Source organism: Bubalus kerabau, chromosome 15 (assembly GCF_029407905.1).
Source record: "Bubalus kerabau isolate K-KA32 ecotype Philippines breed swamp buffalo chromosome 15, PCC_UOA_SB_1v2, whole genome shotgun sequence".
Taxonomy (NCBI): Eukaryota; Metazoa; Chordata; class Mammalia; order Artiodactyla; family Bovidae; genus Bubalus; species Bubalus kerabau.
In genome coordinates, this window is record NC_073638.1 from 83807073 (window position 1) to 83831858 (window position 24786).

Sequence of the window (24786 nt, forward strand, 5' to 3'; positions counted from 1 at the left end):
CTGTACACCTGAAACTCACACAACATGGTTGATCATCTATTCCCTGGGGCTCAGCAGTAAAGAATCTGCCTGTAGTGTAGGAGCCACAGGAGACCCCAATTTGAGCCCTGGGTTGGGAAGATGCTCTGAAAGAAGGCACGGCACCCCACTCCAGTATCCTTGCCTGGAGAATCCCATGGACAGAGGAGCCTGGCGGGCTATAGTCCCGGGGGTCATAAAGAGTCGGACGTGACTGAGGTGACTCAGCACACACACACCAATGTAAAATTTTAACAGAGAACAACAAACACAGACTTTAAAAAAAAATGATTGGAGCGCAGTTGATTTCCCATGTTGTGTTAGTGTCAGGTGTACAACAAAGTGATTCAGTTGTTGCTGTTGTTCAGTCACTCAGTTGTGTCTGACTCTTTGTGACCCCATGAACCGCAGCACACCAGGCCTCCCTGCCCATCACCAACCCCCAGAGTTTACTCAAACTCATGTCCCTGCCATCCAACCATCTCATCCTCTGTCATCCCCTTCTCCTCCTGCCTTCAATCTTTCCCAGCATCAGGGTCTTTTCAAATGAGTTGGCCCTTTGCATCAGGTGGCCAAAGTATTGGAGTCTCAGCTTCAACATCAGTCCTTCCAATGAACAGCCAAGACTGATGTCCTTTAGGATGGACTGGTTGGATCTCCTTGCAGTCCAAGGGACTCTCAAGAGTCTTCTCCAACATGACAGTTCAAAAGCATCAATTCTTTGGCACTCAGCCTTCTTTATGGTAAGGACCTAACAGAAGCAGAAGATATTAAGAAGAGGTGGCAAGAATACACAGAATACACAGAAGAACTGTACAAAAAAGATCTTTACGACCCAGATAATCATGATGGTGTGATTACTCACCTAGAGCCAGACATCCTGGAATGTGAAGTCAAGTGGGCCTTAGAAAGCATCACTATGAACAAAGCTAGTGGAGGTGATGGAATTCCAGTTGAGCTATTTCAAATCCTGAAAGATGATGCTGTAAAAGTGCTGCACTCAATACACCAGCAAACTTGGAAAACTCAGCAGTGGCCACAGGACTGGAAAAGGTCAGTTTTCATTCCAATCCCAAAGAAAGGCAATGCCAAAGAATGCTCAAACTACTGCACAATTGCACTCATCTCACATGCTAGTAAAGTAATGCTCAAAATTCTCCAAGCCAGGCTTCAGCAATATGTGAACCGTGAACTTCCAGATGTTCAAGCTGGTTTTAGAAAAGGCAGAGGAACCAGATACCAAATTGCCAACATCCACTGGATCATGGAAAAAGCAAGAGAGTTCCAGAAAAACATCTACTTCTGCTTTCTTGACTATGCCAAAGCCTTTGACTGTGTGGATCACAATAAACTGTGGAAAATTCTGAAAGAGATGGGAATACCAGACCACCTGACCTGCCTCTTGAGAAATTTATATGCAGATCAGGAAGCAACAGTTAGAAATGGACATGGAACAACAGACTGGTTCTAAATAGGAAAAGGAGTACGTCAAGGCTGTATATTGTCACCCTGTTTATTTAACTTCTATGCAGAGTACATCATGAGAAATGCTGGACTGGAAGAAGCACAAGCTGGAATCAAGATTGCCAGGAGAAATATCAATCACCTCAGATATGCAGATGACACCACCCTTATGGCAGAAAGTGAAGAGGAACTCAAAAGCCTCTTGATGAAGGTGAAAGAGGAGAGTGAAAAAGTTGGCTTAAAACTCAACATTCAGAAAACGAAGATCATGGCATCTGGTCCCATCACTTCATGGGAAATAGATGGGGAAACAGTGGAAACAGTGTCAGACTTTATTTTGGGGGGCTCCAAAATCACTGCAGATGGTGATTGCAACCATGAAATTAAAAGACACTTACTCCTTGGAAGGAAAGTTATGACCAACCTAGAGAGCATATTCAAAAGCAGAGGTGTTACTTTGCCAACAAAGGTCCGTCTGGTCAAGGCTATAGTTTTACCAGTGGTCATGTATGGATGTGAGAGTTGGACTGTGAAGAAAACTGAGCGCCGAAGAATTGATGCTTTTGAACTGTGGTGTTGGAGAAGACTCTTGAGAGTCCCTTGGACTGCAAGGAGATCCAACCAGTCCATTCTGAAGGAGATCAGCCCTGGAATTTCTTTGGAAGGAATGATGCTAAAGCTGAAACTCCAGTACTTTGGCCACCTCATTCGAAGAGTTGACTCATTGGAAAAGACTCTGATGCTGGGAGGGATTGGGGGCAGGAGGAGAAGGGGACGACAGAGGATGAGATGGCTGGATGGCATCACCGACTTGATGGACATGAGTCTGAGTGAACTCTGGGAGTTGGCGATTGACAGGGAGGCCTGGCGTGCTGCGATTCATGGGGTCGCAAAGAGTCAGACACAACTGAGCAACTGAACTGAACTGAAATGAACTTCTTTATGGTCCAACTCTCACATCCATACATGACTACTGGAAAAAACATAGCTTTTACTAGATGGACCTTTGTTGACAAAAATGATGTCTCTGCTTTTTAATATGCTGTCTAGGTTGGTCATAACTTTCCTTTCAAGGAGTAAGCGTCTTTTAATTTCATGGTTGCAGTTATACATATATATATATATATATATATATATCTCCACTCTTTTTAAAATTATTTTCCCATATAGGTCATTACAGAGTGCTGAGTAGAATTCCCTGGGCTATACAGTAGTTCCTTATTAGTTATCTGTTTTATATATTGTGGTGCATATATGTCATTCTTCATACTTGTGGAGGCTGAGACGTTCAAGATCAAAGTGCTGGCAGACTCGGGGTCTGGTGAAACCCTCTTCCTGGTTCGTAGACCATCCTCTCACTGCATCCTAGCATGATAGTAGTGTGAGAGAACTGTCTAGTGTCTGCTTTATAAGGGTGCTAACCCCGTTCATCAGAGAAGGAAACTGCAACCCACTCCAGTCTTCTTGCCTGGGGAATCCCATGGACAGAGGAGTCTGGTAGGCTACAGTCCATGGAATCGCAAAGAGTCGGACATGACTGAGCGACTAACACACACACACACACACGACCCCATTCATAATGGCTTCATCTAATCGCCCACGCAAAACACTCCCACCTCCTAATACCATCACATTGGGGGTGAGATTTCAACATATTAATTTTGGTGGGAACCCAGACTTTCAATCTATAGCTTTTTGCCTCTTGCCTCTGAAAATTTATGTCCTTCCTACCCACAAAATACATTCATTCCATCCCAGTTCAGTTCAGTTCATTTGCTCAGTCATGTCCAACTCTTTGCAACCCCATGAATCGCAGCACGCCAGGCCTCCCTGTCCATCATCAACTCCCGGAGTTCACTCAGATTCACATCCATCGAGTCAATGATACCATCCAGCCATCTCATCCTCTGTCATCCCCTTCTCCTCCTGCCCCCAATCCCTCCCAGCATCAGAGTCTTTTCCAATGAGTCAACTCTTCGCATGAGGTGCCCAAAGTACTGGAGTTTCAGCTTTAGCATCATTCCTTCCAAAGAAATTCCAGGGCTGATCTCCTTCAGAATGGACTGGTTGGATCTCCTTGCAGTCCAAGGGACTCTCAAGAGTCTTCTCCAACACCACAGTTCAAAAGCATCAATTCTTCGGCGCTCAGCTTTCTTCACAGTCCAACTCTCACATCCCAGTAGTCCTCAAAGTCTTCGCACAGTCCAGCATCCACTTTAATTCTTTTTTAAAAGTGTTTATTTGTTTATTTGGCTGCTCCGGGTCTTCCTTGCGGCATAGGGGATCTAGTTCCCTGACGTGGGATCTGGTTCCCTGAGCAGGGATTGAACTCAGGTCCATGCTTTGGTAGTGCAGTCTTAGGCCCAGGACCGCCAGGGAAGGGCTCCAGCATGCACTTTAAAATCTAGGTCCAAAGTCTTTTAAAATAGCATCTAAACCAGAGCGAGATGAGACTGAAGGTATAATTCCTCCTGAGGCCACTTTGTCTTCAGCTGTGAACCTGTGAAAGCAAACAATTTACGTGGTAGAGTCTCATCAGACACCTAGTCTGCCCACACCTTGGTCTTAAACTCCCCAGCCTCAGGAACTGTGAGAAAAGAATTCCTGTTGTTTTTGCTGTCATTCTGTTAGAGCAGCCTGAGCTGCTAAGACGATGTTACCCTGTGGAAAGTCTCCTTCCCACTCTGGGGCCCCTCCATCCAGTCTCACCCTCCCCCATCACCACCGCTGTCCTTACTTTCTTATGCATCCTTCCAGGGTTCTTTATGCATTTGCAACAAAGACTTCTTCCACTCCTCCCGGCTTCACACAAAGGGTGACGTATCAGCCACATTGTTCTGCACGCTGTATTTTCAATGCACAATATAGTGTGTAGATCTTCCCAAGTCCATAGAAGAGAACTTCCGCATTCTTGCTTAGCTTTGCATAATCATCCCCTGTATAAAGGGGCCATAATTTGTATTCAGCAGTCTCCATGTGATGGGCGTATGGATTGTTTCCAACCTTTTGCTTTAACAAATAATGCCATAATGAATAACCTCTCATGCCTGTGAGTATCTCCATAGAATAATTTTCTAGAAGTGGAATCTTTTTTGTCAGACGGTATTTGCATGTGTAAGTTGATAGTCCTTGACTTTTGTGGGTGTGTCTTTCTTCTTGTGAGTCTTCTAAAGACAGTCCATAGGAAGAAACTGAACAATTTCCCAGGCAGTAAATACAAATGTGGGGTTTCCCAGGTGGCTTAGTGGTAAAGATTCCACCTGCTAATGCAGGAGATGTGGGTTTGATTCCTGGTCCAGGAAGATCGCCTGGAGAAGGAAATGGCAACCCACTCCAGTGTTCTTGTGTGGAGAATCCCATGGACAGAGAAGCCTGGCAGGCCACAGTCCATGGGGTCTCGAAGAATCAGACACGACTGAGCGACTGAACAACAACAGATACAAATGGGTCCCTTCCTTCATAATTGAAGCTTTTTCTAAATGCTCGAGGGGACTCCCTGGATTCCTTTATTTACCAAATATTTATTAGTATACCCTCCTGTCCTCCTTCCTCCTCGCCTTCCTCCCTTTTGTCTTTTATTTAACAAATATCTGAGTGTCAACTGTAAGCCAAACTAGGTGCTAGAGGAAGAATGGTGAGTGACACAGACACCATCTTTACTCCTCCGAAGTCCCCATTCTAGTGGGGCTGGGAAGAAATAAAACAGGGAAACGTAACAGCCTGCAGAAGAACTGAATAAAACACACGGTTCTTCTTTGAAGGAGTTAGCAACCAGTCAAGAAGAAATAGGTACACATCACTGAGCTCTAGAGTAAAAACTGATGGGCACCGTTGATACAAGCCGTGGGAAGCAGGGTGGGAAAGGCACAGGGGCAAGACAAGGACTTCAGCGTCTGATGGGCCCCAGTTCTGATCCTTGGCTGATTTCCTCCTTCGCAGGGGATTTTGGACCTTGACCGCTAGACTCTCCTGAGCCCTGTTTCTTTATCTGCACAACCATGAAGCCAATATGCAGGGGGTTTGTAAAGATGGGTGATAATGTTTGTGTGTGCATATGAAGGTCCCGGGCACAGGACCAAGGTGCTCAGTACCTGGCCCCCATCATTTTTGAGTATCTACTTATCAGGGCAAGGAAGGGGGCCTATGTCTGTCTGTCTGTCTGGGACGGTCAGAGGAGCCTTTCTGGGGCAGGGCCCTCGGTAGTAGAGCAAAGACATGAAGAAATGGAAGAGAAAGTTTTTAGCGTTTTATTATTTCTTTGACTTTTTAGTTTATACTGGGATATAGAAAGTGAAACTGAAAGTCGCTTAGTCCTGTCCAACTCTTTGCGACCCCATGGACTATCCATGGAGTTCTCCAGGCCAGAATGCTGGAGTAGGTGGCCTTTCCCTTCTCCAGGGGATCTTCCCAACCCAGGGATCGAACCCAGGTCTCCTGAATTGCAGGCGGACTCTTTACCAGGTGAGCCACAAGGGAAACCCATACCGGGAAATAGCCGATTAACAATGCTGTGATAGTTGCTGGTGAACAGCAAAGGGACTCAGCCATACATGTACGTGTATCCATTCTCCCCTCCCATCCAGGCTGCCACATAACATTGAACAGAGCTGCATGTGCTGTCCCTTTTAAATACAGCAGTGTGTGCATGTCCATCCCAGACTCCCTAACTAGCCCTTCCCTCCATCCCTCCCTGCTGGCGACCATAAAGGAGAACATTTTTTAGTTGGCAGGCACAGCAGAGTTTCAGAGGAGAGACAGGAGGGCTATAGGAGGCCCGCAAAGAAGTTTAATCTGGGTTGGGTTGCCCGAGTGGTGGAGAGGAGGAGGGAGCAGGCTGAGGGGTGGGGGATGAGACAGTGACCTGGTCCAGTGAGGCCCTGACCATTGGGGCAGGGACTGCTGACTCTCCTTGGCAGGCTGGGGGCATAGCTGGTCCTTGAAGGTCGTTGGGCGGGTGGCTAGGATCATAGGAGGTCATGTGGTTGGGATGATGCTTTAGCAAAGCCAGTCTAGCCAAAGAGTCGAGATGACCTCACCACCCCATTAGGGGACCACTGCTTCCGGCAGTGACCCCAGGAGGACTCTGGACCAGGGCGATGCCATTGGACGTGAGGACAAACGAGACTTCAGGGGTGACTCTAGGGCTGCCGAGGGGGCCAATGGGGAAATGAATGGAAATACGGGAATCCCGAGAAACAGCCCGCGGCCTTGCTGGGAAGCAGGACAGACTGCAGGGGGCAAAGTTTGGGGTGGGGAAATCACTTGGGAGGATGCGTTGTTTTTCCAGCCTTCAGGACCAGATGCTGGAGAGCCCGCATGAGTGTCCAGAGATACCCACCTGCCGCCCCTTGTAGGCGCCACAGCTCCCCCAGGAAAGCCCAGGCTTGTGTCGAAGGGCATGCATCTGGGCACTGTCCTGACAGCCGGTCCATAGACCTCCCCTGAGAGTCAGTGCCTGTATCCTCCATGCCATGTCCATCCCTGGAGACTCCAAGGGCCACGCGGGCTTGGGCTGTCATGCGAAGTGAGGACTTGTGAGCTCTGCCTTCCCTGCAGGAGATGATTCTTTGGGGGAGAAGCTGTGAGCAGGCCCAGGGCGAGTCATGACTGCTGAGCTTAGCTGGTGCTAGGCAGGCTTCTGCATTGGCCACACGACAGAGACGTCCTGGGCGGGAGAGGGGAGCGGAGCCGTGGTCAGAATCGGCCACCAGTCATCCAGCCGTGGTCAGAATCTGCACCAGTCATCCAGCCTGGCTTAGAAACAGCCTTGGCTGCGGGAATGTTGTCAATGTGCTTTCACATGAACATGGAATTCAGAAACTTCCGGTCCCGCATCTCCCAGAAGACTGCCGCCTCTTTCCGATCCCTGTAATCTCTCCTTCCCTGAGGCCTCATTGGACTCCTGCTGCTCAGTTTGCAAAATCATAGACAGTCTGAACCATGGGATTCATTTTTGTTTTAATCACGTAATTTTTAAATTGTTTTGGAACTGTCATGTTAGTAAAGGAAAACGGGAAATCCGTGTTTTTTCTTGCAGTTTGGTTACGACTCATTCGCTCACTCATTCACTTGTTCAGCTGGGAGATAGTTGCTGGTCTCCTGTGTGAGAGCTTGTGCCAGGAGCAGTGTGGAATCATCCATACACTATTGGCTTCGTCTAGAAGGGATTTTAAAACAGGGTTTCATACCCTCTAAGGAGGGACCGGGCTGCTCAGAAATGATACACAAGCACGTGGGTGTAGGGGAGAAATATGTGTATTGATACTGGGAGGAAATCCCTCATTTTTCATGAGCTTCTCATACAGGCCTGTAGATTGTTCTGAACCCTGATTAGGAAGACTGGCTTTTGGCTAAACTCTGCTTCAGTTTCTTTCTCACCTGGTGGCCTGAGATGGCTTGTTTCACAGGGGTGTTGGGTGGTGACAGTTGAAATCTTAGGAGATTTTTAGTCATGCAGATGCCAAGGCATATCGTTCAATAAGGAAACAGACCAACACCCGTGAGGACCGAGGAGAAAATCCCCAAGAGTCATTCAGATCATTCTGATCTCTTGGCTCTTGGCTCAGAGCTCAGAAGCACTTGGGTCATTCTGAGCAGTTCAGCAGTTAAACAATCCAGAGTACAAGCCAGGAAACCTGGGCTGAGGTTCTGGCAAAGCTGTTAACACTGTGGAAGTCATTTAACCTCTGGGGCTGCAGTTCTCCTCTTTTGTGAAACAAAAGAGCCGGAAGAGATGCTGACCAAGGTGATATAAACAGCTCCTGGGCTCTGAGAGTGAGCCAGGCTCACCTAACATCACGTCCTACAAAGTGAGCATTGCACGTCTTCCCTGCTTGAGGTCTGGGTCACCGGCAGCCTCAGAGATGGCAGCTCGAGCTCACACAGCTGGGAGGCCCCCGCTCTGAGTCCTGACCCAGGTCCAAGGGCCCCGGAATGTGTTAAACCACCGCCCCATCGCTCCTTGGTCTGTTCTCTGTCTAGACCCGATGGCTATTATTATATGGATAATAATATTTGGATCCATCAGTATTTGGATCAATCACAGCCCTTATCTGAAACACTTTTAAAAATGCTCTTTGCTTTCTTTTTGCTGCTTTCAGGGGCCGGAACACCCAAATCCTGGGAAAAGCTTCAGTGCCCGTGGCTTCCCTCGACATTGTTACCTCCCGGACAGCGAGAAAGGGAGAAAGGTGAGGGCAGGTGTCGGCGTCCCCGCCCCAGCTCTGCTCCCAGTGGTGCTGAGCAGAACTGGGTCTCTTAGCTCTAGATGCCTGTGTAATCAAGTCACCATAGAGAGACTTCCCTGCTGGTCCAGTGTCAAAACTCTGCCTTCCCATGCAAGGGTGCAGGTTCGATTCCTGGTTGGGGAACTAAGATCCCTGACGCCTTGCAGCCAAGTCACCAAAATGAAAACAGAAGCAATATTGTAACAGATTCAATAAAGACTTTACAAATGGTCTGGGTCCAAAAAAAAAAAAAAAAAAAAAAAAAATGTCCCAAGTCATAGTGGAGTTAGCTAAAGGAGTGAAGAGATATGACTATAATTTTGCTTTTGTAGTATGGTGGGGGCTGGACTTTTGGCTCTTTTCTCTCCCGGATTTTACGGGCAATAATTCATCTATTTTAGGTTCTTCCTCTAGAGCTTTGCTGCTTACTGGCAGGTCCTGGGAAGAGCAGCAGTAGCAACATCTGGGAGCTCGATGTAAATGCAGGACCTTAAAACTACTTCATTTAACCGGATCTCAGGGGGCCTGACAGCACCTGAGTGCTTGGGAAGCACCGCTCTGGGCAGGGATCTTAATCTGTGGCATTTTACTGTTCTCTGTAATGAAGATTTGTGTTGTTATTTATTTGCTAAGTCATGGCTGACTCTTTGTGACCCCATGGACTGTAGCCCACTAACCTTCCCTGTCCATGGGATTTCCCAGGCAAGAATACTGGAGTGGGTTGCCACTTCCTTCTCCAGGGGATCTTCTCGACCCAGGGATCAAACCCAAGTTGCTGGCATTGGCAGGCAGATTGTTTACCACTGAGCCACCAGGGACTCAGTCAATGAATGCTTTGACTTTCTCCAAAAGAGCAGAGGGAAAAATCGCTGGGTTTCTGGATTCCTAGTGATTCTGGGGGAGGCTTCAGTGGTCCCATGAACTCGAAAGTTAGAATTACAACTTCATGTTCATTTTTTCTGCGGATAAGCCCAGAAAAATAACTGGGTTTTTTTAAAACCTTTCCTGATCTCAAAAGCGAAAAGAACTGTTGATTTATTGGCCAAGAGGTGCGTCTTGGTTAGCTCTCTCTAGGTCATGGCACATAACAAACAGCCTCTAAATCTCGGTGGCTTCCTCCAGCCAGCGTTTATTTCTCATACAGTTTGCATTTTACTGACTATGGCTCAGTGGCTGCTGTGGGTCAGCTTTCAAGGATCCGGTTCTAAAATTCAGGGAGAAAGAGATTTGCTTCCCTGGTCCATTCCCTCCCCATGGAATGGGGCAGAGGACCAAGAGAGAATGCAAGTGGATTATACAATCCCATCAAAGCTTCCCCCTGAAGCTTGTCACTTCTGCTCATGCTGTTCAGTTGCTAAGCTGTGTCCGACTCTTTTGTGACCCCATGGACTATAGCCCGCCAGCCTCCTCTGTCCATGGGATTTCCCAGACAACAATACTGGAGTGGGTTGCCATTTCCTCCTCCAGGGGATCTTCCCAACCCAGGGATTGAACCCACATCTTCTGCATTGGGAAGCAGATTCTTTACCATCTGCACCACCAGGGAAGCCCCGTGCCTTTCATAGGCTCCCGCAAGTCACAAGCAAGCCAGACCAGGAGCTGGTGTCCTGCTTACCAGGAGGCTCCTCAGCAAAGAGCGTGCCTACAGTCTCTCACAGCGGGAGAAGCAGAGAGTCTGGGACAACAAGAGAGTCAACCACGTCATCCTGAAGAGGTGCCCAATGCAGTGTCCCCAGATTAGTCGTCAGGGCCAGTCCTGGTACCCATTTGCTCAGAAGCAACAAGTCTCTACACCCGAGACCTGCAGCCCCAACTGCTGGCTAAATGACCCCACCATCAAGTCCTGTGGTTAAAACGTGAATCCTCTTGCCAAGAGCTGTTTCTCCGCCAGGTCTCCTTCTTTTTGTTAATGACATACACTAAGTCCCCTACATGTGAACCTTCAAGTTGTGAACTTTCAAAGATGCGAGCGTGTGTTCCACCAGCATCAGGCGTGAGTGACATTGCAGCTCACCCCCCATCTCCTGTTGCTGATGGTCCCTCAGCTCCACCACCTCCCACGTCCTCTCCCTGCTCTAATCAGGGACTCTTCTTGCCTGTCCACTCGATGCCCGCCCCTGTGTGCCAGCTGTCGTACTATGATTTCAAGGTGCTGTTCAGTTCAGTCCAGTTCAGTTGCTCCGACTCTTTGCCACCCCATGAACTGCAGCACGCCAGGCCTCCCTGTCCATCACCAACGCCCAGAGTTTACTCAAACTCATGTCCATTGATTCAGTGATGCCATCCAACCATCTCATCCTCTCTGTCGTCCCCTTCTCCTTCTGCCCTCAATCTTTCACAGCATCAGGGTATTTTCCAATGAGTCAACTCTTTGCATCAGGTAGCTGGAGTATTGGAGTTTCAGCTTCAACATCTGTCCTTCCAATGAACATTCAGGGCTGATCTCCTTTAGGATGGACTGGTTGGATCTCCTTGCAGTCCAAGGGACTCTCAAGAGTCTTCCCCAACACCACAGTTAAAAAGCATCAATTCTTTGGCATTCGTCTTTCTTTATAGTCCAACTCTCACATCCGAGGTACTGTACTGTAAGATTAAAAATGTTTTCCTTATTTTTTGTTTGTTTTTTTTTTTAATGTAATATTTGTGTGAAAAGTATTATAAGCTACTATTATGGTATAGTACTATATTGCTGTCTGTGTTAGTTGGGTTGGATTTATGGATGCACTGGACTTAACGGATGTGCTATGCGAACAGAACTCACTCATATCTTGGGGACTTACTATGCTCTGTATCCCTGGAACCATGCTGGGCGCATGAACATGGCCCTGAGACACACACTCCTCCCTCCACTGCCCTCCGAACCACTTGAATCTTTTCTTAATCCTCCAAACTAGTTATCTGTCACCAGAATAGTGATTCTAAAACACAGTTTCCCACACCAGTCTCCTTTGTTTAACAGAAATAAAGTGAGAGAAAACAACGCAAAACTGTTAGGATGGTTTTCTCAGTTCAGTAGACAAGACCTCCCACAGTTTGGGTCTGAATTGTCCCTTCCCACCCGTTCCTCGCCTTTATCCCCCATGCTTGCTGTTCTCAGACCCTCACCCTGGGTTCCTTTGCAGAGCAAGGTGATAGAGCGTAAGTTTTGAAGCCAGACCAGCCTGGCTTCAAATCCTAGTCCTGCCGTTTACATGTGGGAAATGGACATGAAGTTGATTTAAGTCTCAGTCTCCTAATCCGTGAAAGAGTGTGATCATTTCCAGCTCTGTGGACAGGATGTTGTAAGAGTTAAATGAAGAATTCTTTCTTGTGAAGAGTTTCTTCACATTTGTGAAGAATCTGCCTGCAATGCGGGAGACCCGGGTTCAATCCCTGGGTCGGGAAGATCCCCTGGAGGAGGAAACGGCAACCCACTCCAATATTCTTGCCTGGAGAATCCCATGGACAGAGAAACTTGGCGGGCTACAGTCCAAGGAGTTGCTGAGTAACATACAGCTGAGCGACTGGCACATACAGCATTGATGAAAGGCTTGCTTGGTGGCTCAGTGGTAAAGAATCCACCAGCCAAGGCAGGAGATGTGGGTTTGATCCCTGGGTTGGGACGATTCCCTGGAAAAGGAAATGGCCATCTACTCCAGTGTTCTTGCTTGGGAAATTCCATGGACAAAGGAGCCAGGTGGGGTGCAGTCCATGGGGTCACCAAAGAGTCAGATACAAGGTAACAACTGAGCAACAATGAGGATAAGCATTTGTGAAATGCCCAGTGTGCTGGCAGCGTGGTCTATGCCGTGGATGGCGTCTCCCTGCGCCTGTGCATTCTCCTCTATCAATACACCGCAAATCCTCCCCGCTCTCTGAGACTCAGCTCACAAGCATCCCCTCCATGAAATCTATCCTGACGCCCACGTGTGGGTCGGCAGAGTCATGCCTGAGACCAGAATGTAAAGGCAGGCAGGTCTGAAGTCAGGGCCCGCTCTGGCACTTTTGAGCTGCATGACCCAGTCACATCTGTTATCCTCCGAACCTGTTTCCTCTTCCGCAGAGAAGGGATAATGAGCATCCTGTCATAGCCAACTGTTAGGACCATTAGATGAACCAGAGCCTGGCACTTAATAAGTAAGCACTCAGGAAACGGTGGCTCTTAGTTTCAGCATCTTCCAGCCTTTTCTTTCTTTTTTTTTTTTTTTACTGTGCTGAGTCTTCATGCTGGCTCTTCACCACACAGACTTTTCTCTAGCTGCAGGGCCTTCTCTTATTGCAGAACAGGGGCTCTGGGGTGCAGGAGCTTCAGTCATTGGGGCACAAGGTCTCAGTAGTGCAGCTCCTAACGGTCATGGCTCATGAGCTCCGAGGCATGTGGGTTCTTCCCAGCTCTGGAATCAAACCCACATCACCTGCACTGGCAGGCAGATTCTTTACCATGGAGCCACTAGGAAGCCCCTGCCGATCTGATCACCAAGATTCCTCACCTCCAGTTCACACCATGTTTACAGTCGTTTGGTTTTGAACCCAGTGCATTTCTATCAGGTGCCTTCTTCACACTGGGCAGGGTGTCAGGCATTTGTCTCCCTCAACCAAGATTGTTTTTCAGTGTAGCTGAATTGAAACATTCTGCACGTCCTCACACCTCTCTGAGCCTCACCCATAACTCAGAGGTAATAATAGCACCTGCCAGACCTGGTGCTAGATTTCCCATCTGAGCCTCACAGCCAAGGCTGGTTGTGAGGATCGGATGAAAAAATAACTATGAAATGGCCTGGAAGAGGTCGAACACTTCTACTGTGTCCCTGGAGAAGCACTGCACAGCATTAGCTGTGAGTCAGTTAATGCCACACTCTTGTGCTGGTGGCGATGGGCACGGCTCAGAAGATCTCAGACTGCTCCTAAGAGCTTCGAATTCCTAGATCCCAGCTGCTATGATGCTGGTTTCCCGGGTGGTGCTTGCAGTAAAGAACATACCTGCTAGTGCAGGAGATGTATGAGATGTGAGTTCGATCCCTGGATAGGGAAGATCCCCCAGAGCAAGAAATGGCAACCCACTCCAGTATTCTTGCCTGGAGAATCCCATGGACAGAGGAGGCTTGTGGTCTACGGTCCATGGGATCACAAAGAGCTGGACATGACTGAAGTGACTTAGTGTGCGTGACGCTGGGCCCTGACATTAGTTGAGTGGATATGCCAGGTACTGCTGTGAAAGCACTCTTCATGTAGGGCCCCCTAAGACGCTCACAACCTTTGGAGGTAAGCAGTACCACTGAAAGCTCAGAGAGGTCATGTAACTTGTCCAAGGCCAGACTATTGGTCCGTGACAGAGTCAAGACTGAACCTGCCAGGTCCTTGAGTCCACTTCCCAGCTCCTGTCCCTTCCCTGTGCTTCTTGGAGCACTGTCGTGCGGGCAGGGCTGGGACCCATGGGTGGGGAAAGCGTCCTCCCTGTGGATGGTCTTTGACCAGCATAGCCTGTCTGGCGCTGATCTCCCCTGTTTTCTCTTAGGTCCTGAAGCTGCTTCTCGTGGCCTGGGACCGCCGCCTCATCTTTGCCATCGGGACATCCAGCACCACGGGTGAGTCAGACACCGTCATCTGGAATGAAGTCCATCACAAGACAGAGTTCGGCTCTAACCTCACCGGCCACGGCTACCCAGACGCCAACTACCTGGATAACGTGCTGGCCGAGCTGGCCGCCCAGGGCATTTCCGAGGACAGCGCTGCCCAGGAGAAGGACTGAGCTGGGGGGGATGGGGCTTCGGGGTGGCAGGGGTGTGGGAACCACAGGGCAGGAAGGAGGGAGAGTCAGGGTAGAAGTTGGTGCCGTGCCCTCCCAAGCCCCTTGTGCGGTCTCCATCTCCCATCCTTCCGGCCACAGTGGGGAGCCAGATTGAATAAGGGAGTGTCATTCACAAACCTCATCCAACACACAGGGGCCGCGGGACAGGGTGAGGGCCGCCCTCCATCTGTTCCGGTGGAGTTTCGGTGCTGGGTAGGCAGGGACTCCTCCCCTCATCGCCCCCCACCCCCCAGCAGGGGGCACGGTCAGCACACTTAGGGTATGGGCACCTCTTCAACTGGCCTTGTGAAGCCAGAGGCGCCCGCCTTGGCTGACTTCTCCCTGCTTCCACTCTGCTTGGAGAGTGGAGTTTCTACTTTTCTCTCATCCCCTGGAGGTGAGGAGCTCTCACTGTGCAAGACTGAGGGGCAGAGGGGTGAACCGCTAAACCACTGCGACATCGGCAACCGATGCCTCGATGTACATCGAGGAAGTGCTTCTCACCAAGAGGGTCTGAGCAGCGAGGGCTTCCGGGAGCATCTCAACTCCCATCGCGGTCCTGGCTGCTCCCGCCTCCTGCTCACCCCTCTTCCCTGTCCAAAGAGGCATCCGATTCTCTTATGCAGATGGAGGGACTCTGGGATTCCTCTCTGGGTCGCTATGTCTCCCGCCCTTCTCTGATCAGACCAGAGCCTGCGTCCCACTTAGCATCTGAATTAGTCCTCAGGGAGAGGAGCCCAACTCTTCCAACTCATCCCAGACCAGCTCAAAGATTCCTTGTGATTCATCCAGTCACTGTGAGTGGAGCCCAGGCTGGGCTCCGTGCCATCTGTGTGTGTGTGTGTGTGTGTGCATGCGTGTGTGCACAGCGCTGGGCCAGGCTCTGCCGCTGGGCCAGGTTGGTGTAGGGTCCCATCATGATCTCACACTCTGGTTCTGCAAGCTGTCGGACCCCAGTCTGATGGGACTGAAACAGCCAGGCAGCAGTTCATCGATGTGCCTCACTGTCTGACATCCGTCCCGTAGTCAACATGAACCCAGACCGAGACAGAGCTGTGCTTGGGGTGGGGGGAGGTGTAGGGTGCGGGGTGGATGGGCCCCTTTGTATATCTCTCTCAAGGTGGGATCTGAGCCAGTCCACGAGGACCTCAGCGGGTCTCCATGCACATTGTCTAATGAGCCTGGAGGGGGTGCAGGGACCCTTATCTCCCTCTGCAATGACAGGCTGGCCCAGTGCATGAGGGAGCCTCCAGCCCTTTCCCAGCAGGGTTGGGACTACCTTGGGGTCCAGTCCAACCTGTGTCAGGGTTGTGGCCCAAGACCCTGCCTGTCCCCTCCCCCACATTCCCTTCGGCTCCCATGAAGGAGACAGTTGGGGGTCAGGGAGGAGAGACGGGGGGTGAAGAAGGGAACCCCAATTCTGCCCCCTTTGAAAGTGGATTGTCTGAACTCCGTGTTTGGGGGAAGTTGCTCTGGATCCTGATTCGAATTTATATACCTCGTGTCTGGGGGTCTGACATATATATATATATATGGTTTTCGATGCTGGAAAAATGGAAATGGAAAAGCCCTCAGACACGGTACTGAAGTTAGAAGCCCCAGCCAAGCTTTTCCAAGGGCTGGCTCTGAGTGTCCTGCTCTCAGGCCTGCAGGCATTCTGACGGGGGGCGGCCAGTGGGTTCGCTCCTGGCGCACTGGTGCTGAGCTCATCCTCCTCTTCCACGTGGCAGAAGACGTGAAAGTGTTAGTTGCCAAGTTGCCCTGGGGATATTAGTTAGCTCCAGCGAAGGGCGCTCTGGCAGGAGGCCTTCCAGCCTCACCCATCGGTCATTTATTTCACCAGCAGACCAGGAGACTGGCCCCCAGCCCACCACACAACGGGGCAGTTTCCTGCCGCAGCCGGGAAGGAAACATCCGAACTCAACGGGAGAGCCCTCCCTTAGCGTTCGATGTCAGCCCATGCCTGTTGCCGGACCACCCTGTGCCAAAGACGGGCCTCATTGTAAGCCCGGCTACGCCCCCACCCTCCTTCGGCATCCTTGTCCGGGATCCTCTGGGCTCCTCACCCACAGGAACGCGGAAACAGATCCAGAGTCGGCGGGTAGACAGAGCGGTGTGGCTAGATGTGGGGAAAGAAGGGAGGCTGGTAACTAGCAGAGGGCCGGGTGGAGAGACTGATTTCCCTGGATCTGGAAGAAGAAGGTGCGGGTGGAGAAGGAGACGGGCCCAGGGCAGAGAGAAGAGGCTGCAGGGGAAAGGCAGGCAGGCGGTGCCCCTTTGAGAGTCGTCTTCACACCTTCCAGCCTTCCCCTCAGGATGCTGATAGTACTGATGTGTCTCTTCCCGAGATGCTTGTAGGTCCCGAGATGCTTGTAGGGGCTACCTCATCTGCTGCTCTTCTAGTGGGACTTTCTGGGCAGAAGGAACCGTTCATGTCCCTTCTAACACTGTGCCAGGCAAAGGGGGTGGGAAGGGCATGCCTCTGCCCTCTCTCTCATGCCAACCTGAAAAGGTACAGCCCTGGGTTGAGCGAGAACCCCCACCGGCAGAGGTCCTGTGCATCCATCACTCGGACGCAGGAAGTCTTCCCGCCGGAAGCCCTGCTGTGTTCCCTGCCCGGTGCAGGGAATCCCACGCCTGTCCTCTCATCGTCTTAGCACCAGCAGCCTCGTTTCTCCCCTCCTGAGTCTCCAGGGAGGACACGTGGGACTGGAGACAAACCCTGTTAGTGCTCATCCCTTGAAAGGTGGATCGTGTGTGTGTGTGTGTGTGTGTGTGTGTGTGTGTGTGTAGTTGCCTTTGTGTTTCCATACCCTTTTGGGGAAGCCTGGACTTCTCTGTGGTTTCACGCCTGGTCCAAAGTGCTCGTCCTGGTGTTGTGGGCATGAGATGGTTGGGGGGAGGTCCTGTGTAGTACAAGGAAGGGCCCTGTCCTCTTTTCCTGGTCTGTGTTCCCTGGCATTGATGGTGGGGCGGGGGGCGGGGGGTTGGTGGTTCTGGGGAGAGCGGGTGACTGTTCTGTTGTAAATCACTGTAACTGGTGTGTTTTGAAGTCCTTGGTGTTGCTCTGTGAGTGGATATCGCCACCTGGTGCTCATGAGGTTTACGTGCGGAACAATAAACGGCAAACAACAACCGCAAAGTGTCCTCAGCTTGCTTTCCGTCCATCCGTGCGCCTACCGGTGAGGACTTGGGGAACCTCGCCAAGTCCGCGAGCAACCGCAAGTCCTTCCACTGAACGGGAGAGTCCCTTTTTCTACTCCTTTTTACATCTTTACCCACACATTTGACCAAGTAACCTACTTTGACTTCTTGTTCCTCCAAAGAAACAGACCACCTGGCAGGGGAAACAAGTGAAACAGTAGGGGAAAGACCATCTTAAAAACCACAAGTGTTTGCTTCTCAAAGTTCCCTTCACTTGGCCACAATATCGGGTATGTTTCAATAGCTTACAGGCTGTGTTTTTCAGATGTACTCAATTGCTAAGCGGGGTCCAACTCTTCGACCCCAGGGACTGTCGCCCACCAGGCGCTTCTGTGCATGAGATTTCACAGGCAAGAATACTGGAGTGGGTTGCCATTTCCTCCTCCAGTTTTTCAAATCCCGATTCGAATGAGAACACAAAGATAAAATGCAATTGCAAAGGGGCTTTTGTCACCCAAATGTGTCCTTGTTTCTGACAGTCCATGGAGTGTGGTTTTCTTGGAAGTCTGGATCAGTGTTTCCACAGACTCCAACCTGAGCTAGCCAGTCAAGAAAGCAGGACTCAGAGAGTAGAACCTATGTAACCCCCATCAGGGTTTGGATTTTGTAAAGTGACTTGATGAATGTAAACCTCAGGCCGTCTCATTCTGATTTCCTGTGGATGAATAGAGAACACATTCCTCAAGTACACATTTTAGTACATATTTATGTGCAATGTTGTTAGAAGCATAAGTTGGTGATGAACTTTTCATTTCAGTGGGCTGTTAGTACATTAAAAGTCTCAGAGTTTAAAGGTATACTTTGTTTATCCGATTCAACAATCTTCAAGAACTCATAGGGAAGTCAGTATCAGCAGGAAAGTGGTTAGCTTGGCTGAAACATACCCACAAAACCCCCAGAGATGAGGGAAGGCATTTTAATGCTTAAGAAGCAGGGGTTTAGTACAGAGGTTGTAGAAATCTCTGTCTGGCTGAGAGCACAGCTCCAGTTCTGTGAGTCACTCCTCTGTATCGTAGTGGGAGTGACTGTAGGACCTCCCTCTTGTCTTCCAACAATCTGGGACAGTTCAAGCTCCCAGGAGAAGGACCTGGTAGAAGCCAAACTTGTGACTGCAGGTGTTAAATGAGGACAGGACAAATTATCCTTCATCCAGGATAACTCACCCATGACATTCGATTTGGTGAAGAAATACATAGCTTTAAAAATACAGTGCAGACTATTAACAGAGTCACCCTAATAATTACAATTAAATGAGATCATTATTAAAATTAGGCAAAACATCAAATGCCAGGTGACAATCATGCATCCTGTGAGGTGTCCCAGGGGAGTCAGTGTGGGACTGAAATAAATGTGCCACAAATGATATTGGGTGTCTTTTTTCTTTTCATTTAAGAACATTGATTTGATCACATCAACCTCCTTTCCGCTGGAGAAAAGAAAAGGACAGGGTACATGATTGGGTTTTTCTATCTTGTCCAGATTTGGGGGATGCAGTGATAATTAGATGTGGGTTTACTTTGATTTCTTGCATCTTTCTTGTCTTCCACCCCCAGAAAAATTTTGGAATGTGGGGTGTGTGTACGTGTGTGTTGAGGTGGGTGTGTGCACGTCATGGGAGAGTAGAAAGGGGGGATGGTCATCTATGGAAGAGGGAGGGACCGTACCTGAGTAACAGAACACAAGAGGGTCATGCTTGATCTAGCCAAATTCTTTGCCCCACTTAGGATAAGCTGAGAGGACGAAACCAGGCAGCTGGTTGTGGGTAAGAATTCCACTTCCCCATAGTACCAGAATCTTTTCTAGCTTTAACCCTTTCTTCACTCCCTGCTGGTCTCTAAACCACCCCTTCCCCCTTGACCTCCTAAGAGAAGTTTAAATGTTACAATATTCTCTGAGGACTTCACGACACTAGTCTGAAGTCCAAGAGTGGCCTGGTCTCAGTAACTCTTAATTGTGGGGAGCTTGAAAAGAGTAGGCTTAGTCTAGGCACCATCTCCTGGTTCAGAGGATGCTGAGATTGTCCAGAGGAGATGACACAGTCATCAGTACCTCAAAAAGAAATGTGATAGCTAAGCAGGACCTCCTGTGTCTTCTGGGGGCTCTTCTGGGAGTGTGAAATCCAGACAGCTTTCAAAAAACACAAAATAGTGGGGGGGGGGGGGTAATGTTTAAAGACATCCTTAGAGCTCATGAATTGGAAACCATGGCTGACCTCAGAGTCAATGCATCCTCAAATCCAAATATGAACATTCTCCCTTGTCCTTCTTGCACATAAGCTTTCAGGTGAAGATAATGGCACACACGGAGAAGAGACGACTGCCTCAAGTTTTAGGCTCCAGGATGACTTTTGCTTAAAAAGTCACAACTGCCCTTCAATCCCTCTCCCAACTTTGTCCATGTTTATTTCCTGGCCCAGAGACCTAGAAAGTCACAGTTCCACAAGGACTTCTGTTGCACTTGACACAGCAATACTTAGGAGGGCAGAAGTGGAGAGAAAAAGAAATGAAAGCCATGCTTGAAGGCCTGACTGGGGAGGAGAGAAATGGTGTCCTTGGAGAGTCTAGGCAGGGTTCTGTGCCTGCTCTTGGTCAAGGGCATCTCCATTCACAGCAGCGCCTGCAGCCAAACTCTGCTTCTCATCCTGGAGGGCCTGGTATCCCTTTTTCCTGGACTTCCTGGCACCATAGATGGCCAGGGCAACAACCCCTGCCAGGGCGATGGTCACCCCCAGGGTGAGCCCTGCAGCTGCTCCTCCAGACAGACCCTCACCATCTCCATGGATGACTCTCATGGCCCTGCGAAGCTCTAGGGGCTCCCCCAGCCTCCACTGGTGGGTCTGAGGATCTTTAATCCAGGAGCTGGCCGTCTCGGGGTTAGTCACCAGGACAGTGTTGGTGGCCACTTGACTCATGAGGGGTGGTCGGGTGTAAGGAGGGAGCCTGACAGGAGGCAGAGACCCTCCAGTAAAAAGCCCGGCTTTGACACAGTAAGACACTTGGCACCCATCACTGATGAGGGCTAGGTGTTGGCTGAAGCCCCCCGGACACTTTCTTAGAGAAGGTGCCCCCAGATCTTTGGATGTGGCAGAATCCACCAAGGGGTTCCCCACTGCACAGCTAAAGAACCCACCAAAGGGGACAGAAAATCTATATCCCAACTCATAGTCCAGAGAGGCACATACCTTAAGGTTTTCAAAAAGTCTCAGTTGAAAATAGCCGGCTGGGCACGACTGGGCATTGGTCAGAGGATTTATGCTCTTCCCACTGAAGAGCCCGCCAAAAAGGAGCCCAGAGTTTTCAGATACTTGGCCACTGGCTGCGCACCAAAAAGCCCTGAATTCAGCCCTGGCTACTCGAAACACGTCTTCACACACCGTCTTGCAGAAGATGTAGAGGGTACACTTGCGGGAACACTCCAGGTGGTTGTAACCCTCCTCGTGGGTCTGAGCGAGCAGCTGGACTGGGGAGTAGCCAGAGGGGCAGGACAAGCTGCCAGTCAGAGGATTCTTCTGCTCCAGGTTCTGGCAGAGTTGGACAACCTCATTCCCTGAGAACTGGGTGCATTCCTGGTAAACTCCCCCGAAGGAGAAATTGGTCATCTTCCCCTCGCAAGAGCCATCGTCAGTGTTGGCTTGGAAGTTGAAGTTGGGAGAGCTGAGATCTGTGCAGCCAGGGTAGGTGTTGACCGCATAATACCTGCGCATGGCCGCTTCCACCGTCTTCGACAGCTTTCTCACCAAGGGCCCCGGCAGGTCAGGCAGTCGTTCGGGGTTGATGAAGAAATACAGAGGCAGGCCAGCTCGGTCCATGGCCACCAGGTGGTTGCTGACGCCCTGCTGCCAGGCCTGGAGGGTGATGCCTGGGTAAAACGGAAGTCCTCCGATGCTCTGAACTCTGGAGTTAGTTCGGTTTGAGAGGTAGCTCTTGGTGAAGGTGTTCTGCAAGGTGTAGTTCTCCTCGAATTTGAAGTTCACGATGTTCAGGAAGGTGATTCCAGCGGACGCGGTCACGGCACTGCGGCTGCTCTGGCTGTCCTGCAGGAAGGACGACCTGATGTGGTCCTCCTGAATGAGCGCGGCCCCTGCGTCCACACTGGTGATGACATGGGTACCATAGTTGAGGACCAGGAGTTCTGCCAAGTAGGTGGCCATCCGGGTCTGGTTGTTCTCCAGTTGCTCTGAGATGTCCATGAGCGCCTTCTTAAACCCCACGCTTAGCTCTGCATCTGGGTTGATTTTGACCGTATAGACCAGGTTTCTTACCTGAACCTGGGTAGTTACAGCTTGGTCCTTCACCTGAAGGGTCTTTATCCTTTGGAACTCAAGGGAGAACTTGCCATTGACTTTGGAAAAAAGAGAGAGCTCCATGTTGATGGAGTTGGAGGTGCTGCTCTGGTAGTTTACCCAGGACTCCAGGATTTTGGAGTTCATCTCCAGGTTGCTCTGCTTCTGGGGAATGGTGAAGATCTCATCCGGGATGATGTACTGCCCATCTTCCGTGGTCCTGCAGTGGCTGTAAGCCAACTCCATCACCCGTCCCATGTCCACATTTCGCAGGTTATCCCAGCCGCCTCCGGGTAAGACAGGCAGAATGGGCAATTTTAAGGCATTCTTGCAATTTTGAAACCCAGGCTCATTGGTTGCTCCCCAAGATGTGTCCGTTTCAGCCCATGTTGCCACTGCCCAGATTAGAAAGGCACCCCTGAAGCTGTTCATGGCTCAGACAGCCCCAGCCTGACCCACCGGTCCTAAGCTGTGGCCAGAGGGCTTGGGGCAGACTGAACTGATGGGAAAGAAAGCCGTTGCTGAAACAAAAAGTTTAGCAGTTCTCCTAAAGCCACCAGTTCCTCTTTGGGCTAGTCTAATCTCGAAATGGGGAAATGAGAGTCGATTCGAACACTAAGGTCCATCAGGACTGAAAACATTGTGTGGCACCAGATAGCAAACCCAGCCCTGTATCCTTAACAGTCAGCTGCCCCCTGACCCCCCAGCGCCCAGCTGGTTACTCTGCACAGCAGTGGGCACTCAGAAAAAACACAACCACACACCTTACCATTACCCCCATGAGAGCATTTCAGCTTTGAAAGAAAGCTTTGGTTTCATTTTTTGTTCACTCTCTTGATGGTTCTGCTTTCCCCTAATGACTCTCTGCTGCGACTTCAATATCACTCTCTTTTTCCTCTGTGTATAGTTGGCAATAACTCGGTACCTGCTCTTATAACTTTAATTTTTTCATTCCGTGGTTAAGTGCATGTAACTTAGACAGATGTGTAAAAATGAATGCAGTCTTCACCACTCAGATTTTTAAAGCAGCAATTCATTTGTTGTGTCATAAGGAGAAGATAACTTCATGAATTTGCATTTGTGTACTAATGCTAACGGAGAAGGCAATGGCACCCCACTCCAGTACTCTTGCCTGGAAAATCCCATGGATGGAGGAGCCTGGTGGGCTGCAGTCCGTGGATCGCTAAGAGTTGGACACGACTGAGTGACTTCACTTTCACTTTTCACTTTCCTGCATTGGAGAAGAAAATGGCAACCCATTCCAATATTCTTGCCTGGAGAATCCCAGGGTCGGGGGAGCCTGGTGGGCTGCCGTCTATGGGGTCGCACAGAGTCGGACACGACTGAAGCGACTTAGCAGCAGCAGCAGCAACTAATGCTAAGTCTATTAAGCCTCATTATTTAAAGCAGTCTTTTCAGGCCCATTGACCTAAAACCAGGCTCAATTGGAGCCCAGTTCTGTTGGTTCTTTGGGACAACTAGCACAGTGAGTGGAAGCCAGGGAATCCAGAGGAGTTAATGGAAACTCCCAATTGCACCCTTATGTCACCCTGATAGCTCCCAGCTGCACCCTTACACAGTGAACCAAACGCAGGACTGAGACTGCAAAAGCCATGTTTCAATTCACAGGCTGCCCGTCTGCATTCTGGAAAGGCAATTTCAAGGAATCGAATCACCACAGGATTGTCACTGAGGCAGCTGACAGGTGTTTTCAGAGATAATGAGGCCGGTTGCCTAGCTTTACAGGCGGAGCATCACTAGTTGCTATTAAAACCTTGACACAATCTAGAAAAAATGATACAGATGGACCTGTTTGCTTAGAGAACAGACACAGTGAACAAACGCATGGGCACCAAAGAGGGAAAATGGGGTGGGGTGAACGGGGCTCACATGTGTGTGAGTCAAGTAGATCGCTAATGAGAACCAGCTGAAGAGTACAGGGAAAAAGAGAAGATACATACAGTCTGTAGGACACATATCAAGCTAACCTTAGAAATGTGCTCCAACATACATTAGATGAAGACAAATACTGCTTGATTTCACTGATGCGAAGTACCTAGAATAGTCAAATCCACAGTCAGAAAGTACACCAGTAGATGCCAGCGGGGCAGGAGTTAGTGTTTACTGGGGACAGAGCTTCAGTTTAGGAGGGTGAAACATTCCAGAAATGGATGATGGTGAGACTGCACAGCAACGTGAATGCATTTAGTGCCACTGGACTGCACAGGGAACTACGGTTAAAGTAGTATGCTTTCTATTCTGTGACTTTCACCATGGTGGCTCAGATGGTAAAGAATCTGCCTCTGTTGCAGGGGACCTGGCTTCAGTCCTTGCATTGGGAAGGTTCCTTGGAGAAGGGAATGGCTAACCCACTCCAGTGTTCTTGCCTAGAGAATTCCATGGACAGAGGATACAGTCCACGTGGTGGCCAAGAGTCAGACATGACCAAGCAACTAACACTGCCACAATTAAAAAAAAAAAAAAGCCTGATTTGTGTGGCCATGTGATACTGCAATCCTACTCCTAGGCATATATCTGGAGAAAATTCTAATTCAAATAATACATGCACCCCAATATTCATAGCAGCACTATTTACAATATCCAAGACATGGAAGCAATAAGTGCCCATTGACAGAAGAAAGGATAAAGTATATGGATTTTGTGCATGTTCTCAGTCACTCAGTCACGTCCGACTCTTTGCAACTGCGTGGCCTGTGACCTGTCAGGCTCCCCTGTCTGTGGGACTTTTCAGACAAGAATAGTGGACTGACCGGGTTGCCATTTCCTCCTCCAGCAGATCTTCCCAATCCAGGGATTGAATTCAC

The 24786-nt window shown here is 49.7% G+C and overlaps 2 protein-coding genes across 2 annotated transcripts in view; one reads left to right on the top strand and one right to left on the bottom strand.

The window, feature by feature from the left end:
• The window catches only part of DTX4 (deltex E3 ubiquitin ligase 4), a 43291-nt gene extending 25865 nt beyond the window's left edge, over window positions 1-17426 (top strand). Inside the window, exons 8-9 of the mRNA XM_055547229.1 lie at window positions 8583-8672; window positions 14203-17426. Of these exons, the coding sequence (XP_055403204.1) occupies window positions 8583-8672; window positions 14203-14436 (324 nt within the window). The 3' untranslated portion in view covers window positions 14437-17426. The remainder of the gene's footprint in view (window positions 1-8582; window positions 8673-14202) is intronic.
• Window positions 17427-18382: 956 nt separating this feature from the next.
• Window positions 18383-22443, bottom strand: LOC129628609 (macrophage-expressed gene 1 protein). Its single transcript, XM_055548073.1, has one exon. The coding sequence runs from the start codon at window positions 22391-22393 to the stop codon at window positions 20240-20242; it is 2154 nt and encodes a 717-aa protein (XP_055404048.1). The 5' UTR covers window positions 22394-22443; the 3' UTR covers window positions 18383-20239.
• Window positions 22444-24786: the final 2343 nt, after the last annotated feature.